Genomic DNA, 14383 nt, shown 5'->3' on the forward strand with positions numbered 1-14383 from the left:
TGAAGGTCTTCATGGGTATCTCTGTTGGACCCAGGCCTTCGTGGAAAGGCTCGATTGGGCCGCCGCCTTTGAATGGCCTTCTCCTTCATTCTCAGGTGTAAGGCTCTGATTATCCACGGGGTCACAATGTCCTTCTTAGTTGTCTGTTTACTTGCACTCATTCTAGAAGAGTGGACTTCTGAGCATGGTTAATTAGTGTCGATGATCCCCAGAATGGTGATGAGAACAGTGTAGGTGATGATGATTTGAAGGGAATAACAGGATGGTCCTACTTAAAGTCACTTTCTTAGATACTTAGAACAGATACTCAACCGGAACATTGAATGTTAGAGGCTACTTCGTCTTCTTCAACCTTGTGTTGATTTCCAGGGTCGTGACTAATGTAGACCTAGCTGCAGCTTGTGGTCCATTTAATCTGGTATGTTTATTCTTAACTCAATCGTTTATACCCTCGGGTAGAAAGGGAGTGTTTTCGTCATGCTGACACGCTTTCTGGGCTCCCTGGCGCGTGGCTCGTTACGAGGCAAAGTATCATAATTACTATGAACTCATTAGAGAACTAAAATCACAATCCTATCATCACAAAAACATTATCTTCATCCTTGATATTTTCTACACCACGTAAAGGATATACACAGTTTAAAAGTGCAAGTTACAATGTTTTCATTATAACGTCTTTATACAATTTTTAATGACATCCCAAAATACATATTCCATCTCTCATCATTCTCAACATTTGGATGTTGAAATATATTGTCCCAATGTTCATTTTTGGATGTAGAATTTTTGGGCGGCAAAATCTTCTGTAACAAAGAGTCATTCCATTCACCCATACTAGAAACCAAAGGAATCGTCTGCTGCCTACAATTTACGATCGACGTGAGGTGTCGTAAACCCCCATATCAACCTGATCTCTGGATCCTCACAGGAGAGTCATGACACAGCTCTGGTGGACATTCCTGCAGTCAGCATGCCAATTGTACGCTCCCTCAACTTGAGACATCTGTGGCATTGTGTTGTATGACAAAACACTAAACTTCCGGCGCCGACAGAGATGGCCGCCTCGCTTCGCGTTCCTAGGAAACTATGCAGTTTTTTGTTTTTTTACGTGTTACTTCTTACATTAGTACCCCAGGTCATCTTAGGTTTCATTACATACAGTCGAGAAGAACTACTGAATATAAGATCAGCGTCAACTCACCATCAGTACGACCAAGAATATGTTTTCCGCGACGCGGATCCTGTGTTCTGCCTTACAAACAGGACAACGGAATGGATCGCATGCAGCGACCCAAGAAAACGACTCCGAAAAAGAGGGAAACGTGGCGGTCTTCTGGTCAGACTCCGGACAAGGGCACATCGCGCACCACTCCCCAGCATTCTTCTTGCCAATGTCCAGTCTCTTGACAACAAGGTTGAGGGAATCCGAGCAAGGGTAGCATTCCAGAGGGACATCAGAGACTGCAACTTTCTCTGCTTCACGGAAACATGGCTTACTGGGAAGACGCTATCCGATGCGGTGCAGCCAACGGGTTTCTCCACGCATCGCGCCGACAGAAACAAACATCTTTCTGGTAAGAAGAGTGGCGGGGGCGTATGCCTCATGACTAACGAGACATGGTGTGATGAAGGAAACATACAGGAACTCAAATCCTTCTGTTCACCTGATTTAGAATTCCTCACAATCAAATGTAGACCGCATTATCTTCCAAGAGAATTCTCCTCGATTATAATCACAGCCGTATATACCCCCCCCCAAGCAGACACATCGATGGCTCTGAACGAACTTTATTTAACTCTTTGCAAACTGGAAACCATTTATCCGGAGGCTGCATTCATTGTAGCTGGGGATTTTAACAAAGCTAATCTGAAAACAAGACTCCCTAAATTTTATCAGCATATCGATTGCGCAACCAGGGGTGGTAAAACCTTGGATCATTGTTACTCTAACTTCCGCGACGCATATAAGGCCCTGCCCCGCCCCCTTCGGAAAAGCTGACCACGACTCCATTTTGTTGATCCCTGCCTACCGGCAGAAACTTAAACAAGAGGCTCCCACGCTGAGGTCTGTCCAACGCTGGTCAGACCAAGCTGACTCCACACTCCAAGACTGCTTCCATCACGTGGACTGGGACATGTTTCGTATTGCGTCAGATAAAAATATTGACGAATACGCTGATTCGGTGTGCGAGTTCATTAGAACGTGCGTTGAAGATGTCGTTCCCATAGCAACGATAAAAACATTCCCTAACCAGAAACCGTGGATTGATGGCAGCATTCGCGCAAACTGAAAGCGCGAACCACTGCTTTTAATCAGGGCAAGGTGTCTGGCAACATGACCGAATACAAACAGTGCAGCTATTCCCTCCGCAAGGCTATTAAACAAGCTAAGCGTCAGTACAGAGACAAAGTAGAATCTCAATTCAACGGCTCAGACACAAGAGGCATGTGGCAGGGTCTACAGTCAATCACGGACTACAAGAAGAAACCCAGCCCAGTCACGGACCAGGATGTCTTGCTCCCAGGCAGACTAAATAACTTTTTGCCCGCTTTGAGGACAATACAGTGCCACTGACACGGCCTGCAACGAAAACATGCGGTCTCTCCTTCACTGCAGCCGAGGTGAGTAAGACATTTAAACGTGTTAACCCTCGCAAGGCTGCAGGCCCAGACGGCATCCCCAGCCGTGCCCTCAGAGCATGCGCAGACCAGCTGGCCGGGGTGTTTACGGACATATTCAATCAATCCCTATACCAGTCTGCTGTTCCCACATGCTTCAAGAGGGCCACCATTGTTCCTGTTCCCAAGAAAGCTAAGGTAACTGAGCTAAACGACTACCGCCCCGTAGCACTCACTTCCGTCATCATGAAGTGCTTTGAGAGACTAGTCAAGGACCATATCACCTCCACCCTACCTGACACCCTAGACCCACTCCAATTTGCTTACCGCCCAAATAGGTCCACAGACGATGCAATCTCAACCACACTGCACACTGCCCTAACCCACCTGGACAAGAGGAATACCTATGTGAGAATGCTGTTCATCGACTACAGCTCGGCATCCAACACCGCCCTGTGCAACTGGGTACTGGACTTCCTGACGGGCCGCCCCCAGGTGGTGAGGGTAGGCAACAACATCTCCTCCCCGCTGATCCTCAACACGGGGGCCCCACAAGGGTGCGTTCTGAGCCCTCTCCTGTACTCCCTGTTCACCCACGACTGCATGGCCACGCACGCCTCCAACTCAATCATCAAGTTTGCGGACGACACAACAGTGGTAGGCTTGATTACCAACAACGACGAGACGGCCTACAGGGAGGAGGTGAGGGCCCTCGGAGTGTGGTGTCAGGAAAATAACCTCACACTCAACGTCAACAAAACTAAGGAGATGATTGTGGACTTCAGGAAACAGCAGAGGGAACACCCCCCTATCCACATCGATGGAACAGTAGTGGAGAGGGTAGCAAGTTTTAAGTTCCTCGGCATACACATCACAGACAAACTGAATTGGTCCACTCACACTGACAGCGTCGTGAAGAAGGCGCAGCAGCGCCTCTTCAACCTCAGGAGGCTGAAGAAATTTGGCTTGTCACCAAAAGCACTCACAAACTTCTACAGATGCACAATCGAGAGCATCCTGGCGGGCTGTATCACTGCCTGGTACGGCAACTGCTCCGCCCTCAACCGTAAGGCTCTCCAGAGGGTAGTGAGGTCTGCACAACGCATCACCGGGGGCAAACTACCTGCCCTCCACACCTACACCACCCGATGTTACAGGAAGGCCTTAAAGATCATCAAGGACATCAACCACCCGAACCACTGCCTGTTCACCCCGCTATCATCCAGAAGGCGAGGTCAGTACAGGTGCATCAAAGCTGGGACCGAGAGACTGAAAAACAGCTTCTATCTCAAGGCCATCAGACTGTTAAACAGCCACCACCAACATTGAGTGGCTGCTGCCAACACACTGTCATTGACACTGACCCAACTCCAGCCACTTTAATAATGGGAATTGATGGGAAATGATGTAAATATATCACTAGCCACTTTAAACAATGCTACCTTATATAATGTTACTTACCCTACATTATTCATCTCATATGCATACGTATATACTGTACTCTACATCATCGACTGCATCCTTATGTAATACATGTATCATTAGCCACTTTAACTATGCCACTTTGTTTACTTTGTCTACATACTCATCTCATATGTATATACTGTACTCGATACCATCTACTGTATGCTGCTCTGTACCATCACTCATTCATATATCCTTATGTACATATTCTTTATCCCCTTACACTGTGTATAAGACAGTAGTTTTGGAATTGTTAGTTAGATTACTTGTTGGTTATCACTGCATTGTCGGAACTAGAAGCACAAGCATTTCGCTACACTCGCATTAACATCTGCTAACCATGTGTATGTGACAAATAACATTTGATTTGAACAGCACATTTTAGTGGACTTTTATTGTCCCCAGCACAAGGTGCAGATGTGTAATGCTAATGCTTTTTAATCAGCCACACCTGTCAGGTGGATGGAATTATCTTGGCAAAGGAAAAATGCAAGCTAAGAGGGATGTAAACAGATTTGTGCACAGAATGAGAGAACAGATGATAAAAACCAGTGTATATTCAAGTCCCCAAGAAAGTAGACCTCTCTGTTTACATCACATACACTATCAAGCATTTAACACACATTATCTAGATACTGACTGTTAGCACTTTGTGGCCTATAGCATCACCCTAAAAGAATAGGCTTTAGATGAGACAGGTGAACCTGCAACCACAACACTTCAATAACACTTGACATGAGTTATTCTATAAGCATTGCATGGATATGGCTCTAAATATACAGTGCATTCGGAAATTATTCAGACTCCTTGACTTTTTCCACATTTTGTTACATTAAAGCCTGATTCTAACATGGATACAATAATATTTTTTCCTTGATGTTTCTTCAACTTCACTGGAGTCTACCTGTGGTAAATTCAATTGATTGGACATGATTTGGAAAGGCACACACCTGTCTATATAAGGTCCCACAGTTGACATGCATGTCAGAGCAAAAACCAAGCCGCGAGGTCGAAGGAATTGTCCGTAGAGCTCAGAGACAGGATTGTGTAGATCTGTGGGAAGGGTACCAAAACATTTCTGCAGCATGGAAGGTCCCCAAGAACAGTGGCCTCCATCATTCCTAAATTGAAGAAGTTTGGAACCACCAAGACTCTTCCCAGAGTTTGCCAGCTGACCAACCTGAGCACTCGGGGGAGAAGGGCCTTGGTCAGGGAGGTGACCAAGAACCCGATGATCACTCTGACAGAGATCCTCTGTGGAGATGGGAGAATCTTCCAGAAGGACAACCATCTTTGCAGCACTCCACCAATCAGGCCTTTATGGTAGAGTGGCCAGACGGAAGTAACTCCTCAGTAAAAGGTACATGACAGCCCACTTGGAGTTTGACAAAAGGCACCTAATTAATGACTCTTAGACCACGAGAAACAAGATTCTCTGATCTGAAGAAACCAAGATTGAACTCTTTGGACTGAATTCCAAGCTTCACGTATGGTGGTGGCAGCATCATACTGTGGGGATGTTTTTCACTAGTAGGGACTGGGAGACTAGTCAGGGTCGAGGGAAAGATGAAGGGAGCAAGGTACGGAGAGAAAAACCTGCTCCAGAGCGCTCAGGACATCAGACTGGGAGGTTCACCTTCCAACAGGACAATAAATCAAATAAAACTTTAATGGTCAAATACATGAGTTTAGCCGACGTTATTGCGGGTGTAGCGAAATGCTTGTGCTTCTAGTTCCGACAATGCAGCAATATCTAACAAGTAATATCTAAAATTTCACAACAAATACCTAATACACACAAATCTAAGTAAAGGAGTGGAATTAAGAATATTTAAATATATGGATGAGCAATGTCAGAGCGGCATAGACTAAGATACAGTAGATAGTATAGAATGCAGTATATACATATGAGATGAGTAATGCAAGATCTGTAAACATTATTAAAGTGACATTATTAAAGTGAATAGTATTCCATTTATTAAAGTGGCCAATGATTTCAAGTATGTGTATGTATGCAGGTAGCCTCTGTGCTAGTGATGGCTGTCTTAACAGTCTGATGGTCAGACCAGCGTTGAATCGTCCTTAGCATGGGTACTTCCTGTTTGAGATTCTGCCTATAGGAAGGGAGGAGCAAAATGGAGTTGTGGTCAGATTTGATGAAAGGAGGGCGGGGGACTGCCTTGTATGCATCCCAGAAGTTGGAATAACAATAGTCAAGTAATACAGTCGATATGCTGATAGAATTTAGGTAGCCTTTTACTCAAATTTGCTTTGTTAAAATCCCTGGCTACAATAAATGCAGCTTCAGGATATATGTTTTCCAGTTTGCATAATGTCCAGTGAAGTTCCTTGAGGGCCGTTGTGGTATCGGCTTGAGGGGGATATACACGGCTGTGACAATAACCGAAGAGAATTCTCTTGGGAGATAATACGGTCAGCATTTGATTGTGATACATTCTTGGTCAGGTGAACAAAAGGACTTGAGTTCCTGTATGTTATTACAATTACACCATGAGTCGTTAATCATCATGAAACATACACCCCCTTCTTCTTCTTCCCAGGGAGATGTTTATTCCTGTCGGCACGATGAACTGAGAATCCATATGGCTGGACCGACTCCGACAGTATATCCCGAGAGAGTCATGTTTCCGTGAAACAGCGTGTGTTACAATCCCTGATGTCTCTCTGGAAAGAAACTCTTGCCCTGATCTCGTCAACTTTGTTATCTAGGGACTGAACATTAGCGAGTAATATACTCTATACGTCTGACTAGAAGACCGCTCCGAGTTCCTCTTCTTCACCGGCGTTGTTTTGGGTCGGCCTCTGGAGTCAGTTCAATTGCTCTGGGTGGTGCGAACAAAGGATCCACTTTGGGAAATTCATATTCCTGATCGTAGTGCTGGTGAGTTACCACCGCTCTGATATCCAATAGTTCTTCCCGGCTGTATGTAATAACACATAACATTTTCTGGGCTAACAATGTAAGAAATAATACATTAAAAAAACTAAATACTGCAAAGTTTCCTAAGAACTAGAAGCGAGCCAATAACCCTAAGTACACAGCCAAGACAACACAGGAGTGGGTTCGTCTCTGAATGTCTTTGAGGGGCCAAGCCAGACTCTGGACATGAACCCGATTGAACATCTCTGAAGATATCTGAAAATAGCTGTGCAGCTGCGCACCCCATCCAACCTGACAGAGCTTGGGAGGAACTGGAGAGAAGAATGGGAGGAACTCCCCAAATACATGTGTGCCAAGCTTGTAGGGTCATACCTGAGAAGACTCGAGGCTGTAATTGCTGCCAGAGGTGCTTCAACACAGTACTGAGTAAAAGGTCTGAATACTTATGTAAATGTAACATTTTAGTTTTTTTTAAACTGTTTTTGGTGGTGTTTAAACTGTTTATGGTGTATTGTGTGTAGATTGATGAGGGGGAAACAAACAACTTAAATCATTTTAGAATAAGGCTGTAACGTAACAAAATGTGGAAAAAGTCAAGGGGTTTGAATACTTTCCGAAGGCCCTGTACCTCTTTCCCTTTGTCTTTTACTCTCTCTCATACCTCTCCCCACCACCTCTTTCTTCCTCTGTTTTTATAATGCACACTGGATGTGCATTGAAGTACAGATTGAACTTGTATTTGTAATATAATATTACAATTATAATATTCATAATGCATGTATGATGTATTTATAACAGTTGGATAATGAACTTCTTTCAATAAAGCGTTTTACATTCTCTACTGGTTCAAATTAAGTCTCTCATTTGATGAAATGTTACACTGTGTCCTCAGATCAGTGCAGATGAAGGAAGTTAGATATTGAGATGAACCTTTACATGATGCATAGGAAGGGTAGTGTTCTGTTTTTAAAATTGTTTTTGTATATGAATTACAAATCAGCCTTTAACTAGTTAAATCATGTTTCTAGTCTGTTGCATAGTTACAATTTTTTTTTTTTTTTTTTTTTTTTCACCTTTATTTAACCAGGTAGGCTAGTTGAGAACAAGTTCTCATTTGCAACTGCGACCTGGCCGAGATAAAGCATAGCAGTGTGAACAGACAACACAGAGTTACACTGTGTGTAACCTTTGATGTCCCAGGATCAGGATTGGTAAGCATAATTGTAAAAGACACAGCATCATTCAAAGACTGGAGTTTGATACTCATTCATTCATACCTGAACCGGACCTTTATTTGCCAGGTAGAGTACATGCTCAGCAAATATATACAATGTACAGGCTACAATGTGGGGATCATGCTTGGTAATAACTATATATATACGCAACTTGCATCCTTGGCACAATAAAGTTATATTATATTCTACTCATCCATAGGCTTCAATAATGCCATTCAGACTGTTTTGAAGTTGATACAACTGGCTATGATAGCTGAGGTTCATAGCTCGGTTCTGAACTAATATGTATACCAAACGTTTGGGTCCATACACAGATCGGCTACGTTTGGGTCCATACACAGATCGGCTACGCAGCTAGCCACACATCCATAGGCATACAGGTATTTTTATCCTCTACTACACAATAAGCAAGAAAAGTGTTAGCTAGCTACGTTAGTTCAGCTGCATTGCATGGCAAATATCAACAAGGCAAGCTTGCAAAATTTTACATTCAATTTGCAATAAAAGCTTTAGCTAGCTAGATTCATTACATCCACTGTTTCACAAGACGACAGCATGATTTTCTCAGGAGACCCTAAAACATTAAACAATACGAATTACAATTTCATACTCATGTCACAATGCCCATAAAGCTAGCTAGCTAGTGGCTAATGTTAGCTAGTCAGCTAGCTTGCTAAATACCAATTTTCATAAATTAACTTTATGACAAAAGAATATGCATAATCGTTTGTCTTTACATTAACATATTCCTTTCAACTGTACATTTTTACATGATTCATTATGACGTTATAATTACTTACATTTGCTTCCGTCCTAGTATTTTTGTCAGCCATCTTTGCTAAAGAAAGTTTCCAGCGTTTTGTCGAATAGCGTCAAATTCCTAATGGCAACCACACGATATGATTGGTCATTGCCCAGCGGTGTTTCACTGCGCGGCATCGCGTGCTAGTGAACACAAAGGGTTATTCCCTTCTCCCGGCTGCTAATCGCCCTGCTCCGAAGCACCTCTCACTCAAATGGCTTTCTGTTATCTCAATTATTAGCCAATGTCCAGTCACGTTATTGGGTCCTTCTCACAGACACATCGGGGATGTAATGGGGCAAATTCTGACGCGCATATTGAAGATGTTAGAAGAACTGTCCACATTTACTTTCCGTCAGCCAACAAGATGAGTAACGAACAGCAAAAGCACTAGCATATGTCAATCTACTATCCTCCATAGTACAAAAGTTGACTTATTCTATTGGTCAGCTTGTCGTTCTGTGCGAGAAATGAATATTCCAAACAGACTCTGGGACGATAGATTCCAAATGAATATAACCACTGTACATAATGTGAGAACTTTTATCTTAAAGTTTGATCATTATTATGCTATTTCTTCACATTATAAGTGCAGCAATGCGCACATGGCAGTAGGCCGAAGGCTATAAGTGTGAATGTTCTAAAATACAATTAGCTGGAAAACACGGTTCTCCCAAAGTCCCCCTGCAAATGCAAGCGGGTTCATATGAATGATGAAAATGATGAAAATATCCTTTAGAAATGTAGAATGAGGGAAGATGCAACAACTAGCATGAGTTTTTAATATGACTAGGATTGTGTCTGCTGTATAACGAAAGAAAGTTGAGACTATTATATATATATTTGTATAAAATAATCCCCTTAACGTTCCTGTGGTTGGAACACGGTAAGACATGCCTCACAAAATGACCAAAAAAACATCCAGGTTTTAAACAATGAAATGTATGGTTAAATAGTTTCAAAATGTTGACTGTCTCCCTCAGATTGCAAGATGGGTGATGTTGCTGTGTGCAACAGGTACTGACATTTCTCTCCAATCTGAACGAACAGTGCCTCGAGTATGAAAGAATCAAGCTTTTAGACGCTAATATTAATTATCCTACATTATATTTGTTAAACATGACTGACATTTAACCTATATATAAAGTTTGGCTACATTTTCTGGCGCCTCCCTCCTGTCAGCATCGATCTGGACATGACAGACTGTACTCAATATCCATAGGCAAGCCCCATACTATTGTGGATGACTTCATTCTTCCGCATGTGGCTGCGCAACGACAGCTACCTGGTCATCGAGAAGGATGGTGAGGAGGTGTGGAACTCTGCCTCCTCCAAGGGTCAGAAGTGAAGTGGTTGACTGCAGCTCCTCCAAAGATTCAGCGAAACAAACCTTCAATTTACATTTTAGAGGAGTGGTCTCAACACTCTGTCGACAGAGCTCATTCAGTAACGAGAATGTTAAAAAGTATATTTTCTGTGTGCTTGTGTTTGTTTCCTGGGGTCTTTATCTTTTACTTGATAATGAAGTCATTTGTAAAACATGCAGGTAATAAAGCATATAATGTTGCACAGGAAATATTGAGTATATAAATAGACTAATAAAACATCTGCTAAAGTTTTCCTAGCCACCTTCTACATATGCATTGCTCACTGTTTGGGGTTTTAGGCTGTATTTCTGTGTAGCACTTTGTGACATCTGCTGATGTGAAAACGGCTTTTATAAATTTGATTGAAATTGGATTGATTAGACTGCCCTGGTGCAGGGTTAAGAACGTCCCTTGAAGGAAAAAACAATAACACTATCTCCAAAATGTTAAGGGACTTATATGAAGGACAGATTGTTATGGATTGTCATTATTACAACATCATAAGCAAATAAAATTATAAATGATGTGCCCAAGCATTTCTTCAACACATTGTACTTTGCTGTTATATTATTATATTATCGTCTTCACATCATTGTTCGATCTGACACTTCACACCTGAATGTGAAAATTAACAACAATGTACACAGTGTAGTAGAGTATTAGTTTATATCATCTCTATAAATACAATTTCAACTGAAGTCCATCTTCAGATTTGCAGATAGGTTAAACGACTACAGCCTGCCAGAGACATGATCCCATGTTCCCCCCTCACCCCATTCTAACTGAATTTGCACAGATAGTGATGCTCTCATAATGTCCCTTTTGATTACAATTCAGTAAATTAACAGATAGCTAGATCTGGATCTCAATGCAGAGAACAGGTACAGTTTTCTTTCCATTTTCACAGATAAAAACCTTGTGCATGTTGGATCTAATCATATTCACAAACAAGTCAGACGCCTCTCGCAAATCTAATCAGATTATTTTAAATTACACCTTGAAAGAAGCTTGTCTATTAGTCTGGAAGGAATGCTGACTTCAGCAGAAGAGAAACAGCATTTCTCAAATAAAGGGAGAGCTACAGTTTTCATTTGATTTCATGTTAATCGTGGGCAAATATTATTACGTGGTCAAATATTATTATTGATGTTGACAGTTAAATGCTGGCCCTTACTCAGAGGGAAAGAATGAATGACTTAGCTATTTTGAGGTAACACAACATTTCATTTTACAGTAGCCTTTCATACCAAACCCTTCAGAGTTTATTGGCAATTGAAAATGTGCGCTCTTACTTGCTTGGTGATCGTTCGACACATTACATTAAACTATCTCCTTCAAAGAAGAAACAGATGTGAAAGGCCTTCATACAAAATTATGTTATCAGTGAAAACTGATACTTTTATTTGGTCTTCACCCACATCTTCAATCACAAATAAATACTTGTGATTATTTGTTTTTATCTTCTCCAACAGATTGTTTTACTGTAGGGGAAAGGGCACCTTCATCAAAAAGGTCAGGTTCTGATGGAAGCTGTTTTCAAACATCAAAAGATTAAAAAATAAATATATAAGAAAATACAATTGATTGATTGAAGGGAAACTGTCCAACATTTCCAACAACTCATTGGAAGTTGGAAATACAAGGTTCCAACTGGAAAATAACCACTTGAACAACTGTCCCAAGTTGGAATTCCAAGGGGGAAAGTAAGAGATGACGTTGATACCCCGAGTTTACAAGTTGTGACATTTCATCACTGACCTTTCACCTTTTCAACCAAAAGATGATCAAGCAAATTCATTGACAGTGTCAAACTTATCAATGTGGATAATGTAGCTAGTGTGACCATACTCTCAATGTTAGCTAACTTTATCATGAGCAACGTTAGATAGCTCATCTACCGAGCTAAAATCTCTTTGGTTGAATCATTTTTTAAAACTTGAACACAATCACGTCAAATTTCTGACTCATAACTGGGAGATTTCCCAGTTCCGATGAGCATTTGAAGACAGCATTAATGTGCTTGCTGAAGGCCACACCGTTAGTGATATTCCTTATACTTATCTAGAATGCAAAGCATGCCTACCAGCTAACACTTTTTCAGTAGCTAAATAATTCCCCAAAAATGTAGGGGCTAATTAGTCACTACTATGAACGAAATTCAGAGGAAGACTTGGCCACCAAAAATCAAATGTAACTTTAAGACCGATTTGATCTTTTAAAAGATTATCACAAGACCAGTTCAAAACAAGTATTTAGCACCCTCAATGTGTCCAGCCAGATCCACCAGCTGAAGATGATTAAAGTCTAATCTAGGCAATCTAATCCAAACTATGAAAGCATCTTATTTTTCAAGATTCCAGTCCAATGAATTACCACACGTTTTACTGGGTTCATGGGTGTCTTATGCATCTCAGTGTCCATTCAGCCATGAAAGAAACCTGTATTCTGCTTCAATCTCCTCCTCCACTCTCTCCATCTTGCCCTCTTCTCCGTGGGTATAAAAAGGACAGTTCTTTACCAGCTTCACTTCATCTGGAACCTCCAGCCTTATCAATCCAAACTACTGAACCACACACGGCCTGTGAGTATCATAACGGGGGTTTACCAACTTAAGTATCTGGGTATAGCATGTATCCTGCTAAATGTTGTATTACGGGAGATAACTCTAAGCAGTGATTTCAATCATCTAAAAACGGAAATGTCTTTGAAGGCCACTTAAATTCTTGCCAACTGTCAAAATGCCTCATGTGAAGGGTGCTATTCACCTTTTGAAAGGTGGTCCACTGAATGGCCCATTATTGTACTATTTCAAAAGCTGTTCATTTATACATTTTTGCCATGGAAATATTTGCTAAGGGAATTTAGAAAATGCAAAGGTATGTATTACATTTACTTATTCTTTATTTCAGAATCATGAGCAGGAATTACATGTCCAAGTATGATGAGATGCGTAAGGGAGACATCATATGGTCCAATAACAAGGAATACAAGGCAGTTTTCCAGGTAGGTTTAAAGTGTCTTAAAAGCTGCTATATGAATACATTTACAGATAGACAGACAATGTGTCATCTGCAGTCAGCTGAACTAAGGTAGTGTCTCCCAAACAGTTTGTGTGTTTGCACCTACTTAAAACCTTTCAAATTGCTGTGCATACCACAATCGTTTATCTCTCGTCTACACAGGAGGACGGTAACTTTGTCATCTATGGCTGGAGGCAGATGTGGTCCTCTGACACCGCCGGCCAGTGTGACGCCTACCGCCTGTGCATGCAGGACGACTGCAACTTTGTCATGTACAAGAGGGATAACAAGATGATGTGGCAAACCAAGAGCCAGGGTCAAGGGTTCAAGATGTGCCGCATGTACCTGCGCAACGACGGCAACCTGGTCGTTGAGAAGGATGGAGAAGAAATGTGGAACTCTTCTTCCTCCAAGGGCCACAAGCAGTGAATGTCCTGACCTCAACTGGCTCTGTCCTAAGGGTCATCAAGGAAGATGACTACTCACACTCTGTACCATAAATCAAATCCCTGTGTTCCAATATCCACATTAACATACCACTTAGAATTAAGTGATGTGCTGTGTATGAGTTATAAGTGGTATGCTAGTGTGTATATCAGAACATAGCCTGAAGGTATCTGACTCACAGTGAAAAGATTATGCAATAAACATTTTAAATGCCCCAAAACTTTCTTGTGAATCATATGTTTTTCAGTTCCTGATGCTTGTCCACATGATTTTTGAGCCCGATGAGAAATGAATCCTTCTTTCCATTAAGTAATCACTGGTCTGAAAAAGTTGGCAAGAGGAAAGCCTTAGGTTGCTAAGTTGGTCACACTTTATTTTGATAGTTCCCTATAGATTATCTCATTTGTTCACTTGTAGCTTGCTGTTTGGACAGTCAGTATTCCAAATACAGATTTGAAAAACAAAACTGATTTGAGCATTAAGGCCTGCAGTGTGAACACAGCTTTGGACTCCCCGTGTCCAATCAC

The 14383-nt window shown here is 41.7% G+C and overlaps 1 protein-coding gene and 1 long non-coding RNA gene across 2 annotated transcripts; one reads left to right on the forward strand and one right to left on the reverse strand.

Annotated features, from left to right (window-relative positions):
* Positions 1 to 8031: 8031 nt before the first annotated feature.
* On the reverse strand, positions 8032 to 9515 carry LOC135565771 (uncharacterized). Its single transcript, XR_010461847.1, has 2 exons — positions 9021 to 9515; positions 8032 to 8794 (listed from the first exon to the last, which is right to left on the reverse strand). It is a non-coding gene; the product is annotated as an uncharacterized LOC135565771 (long non-coding RNA).
* Positions 9516 to 12863: 3348 nt separating this feature from the next.
* On the forward strand, positions 12864 to 14076 carry LOC115114837 (B-type lectin plumieribetin-like). Its single transcript, XM_029643335.2, has 3 exons — positions 12864 to 12970; positions 13299 to 13392; positions 13572 to 14076. Exons 2-3 carry the CDS (start codon positions 13303 to 13305, stop codon positions 13836 to 13838), a joined length of 357 nt encoding a protein of 118 aa, XP_029499195.1. The 5' UTR covers positions 12864 to 12970; positions 13299 to 13302; the 3' UTR covers positions 13839 to 14076.
* Positions 14077 to 14383: the final 307 nt, after the last annotated feature.

This window comes from Oncorhynchus nerka, linkage group LG9b, assembly GCF_034236695.1.
Source record: "Oncorhynchus nerka isolate Pitt River linkage group LG9b, Oner_Uvic_2.0, whole genome shotgun sequence".
NCBI lineage: Eukaryota > Metazoa > Chordata > Actinopteri > Salmoniformes > Salmonidae > Oncorhynchus > Oncorhynchus nerka.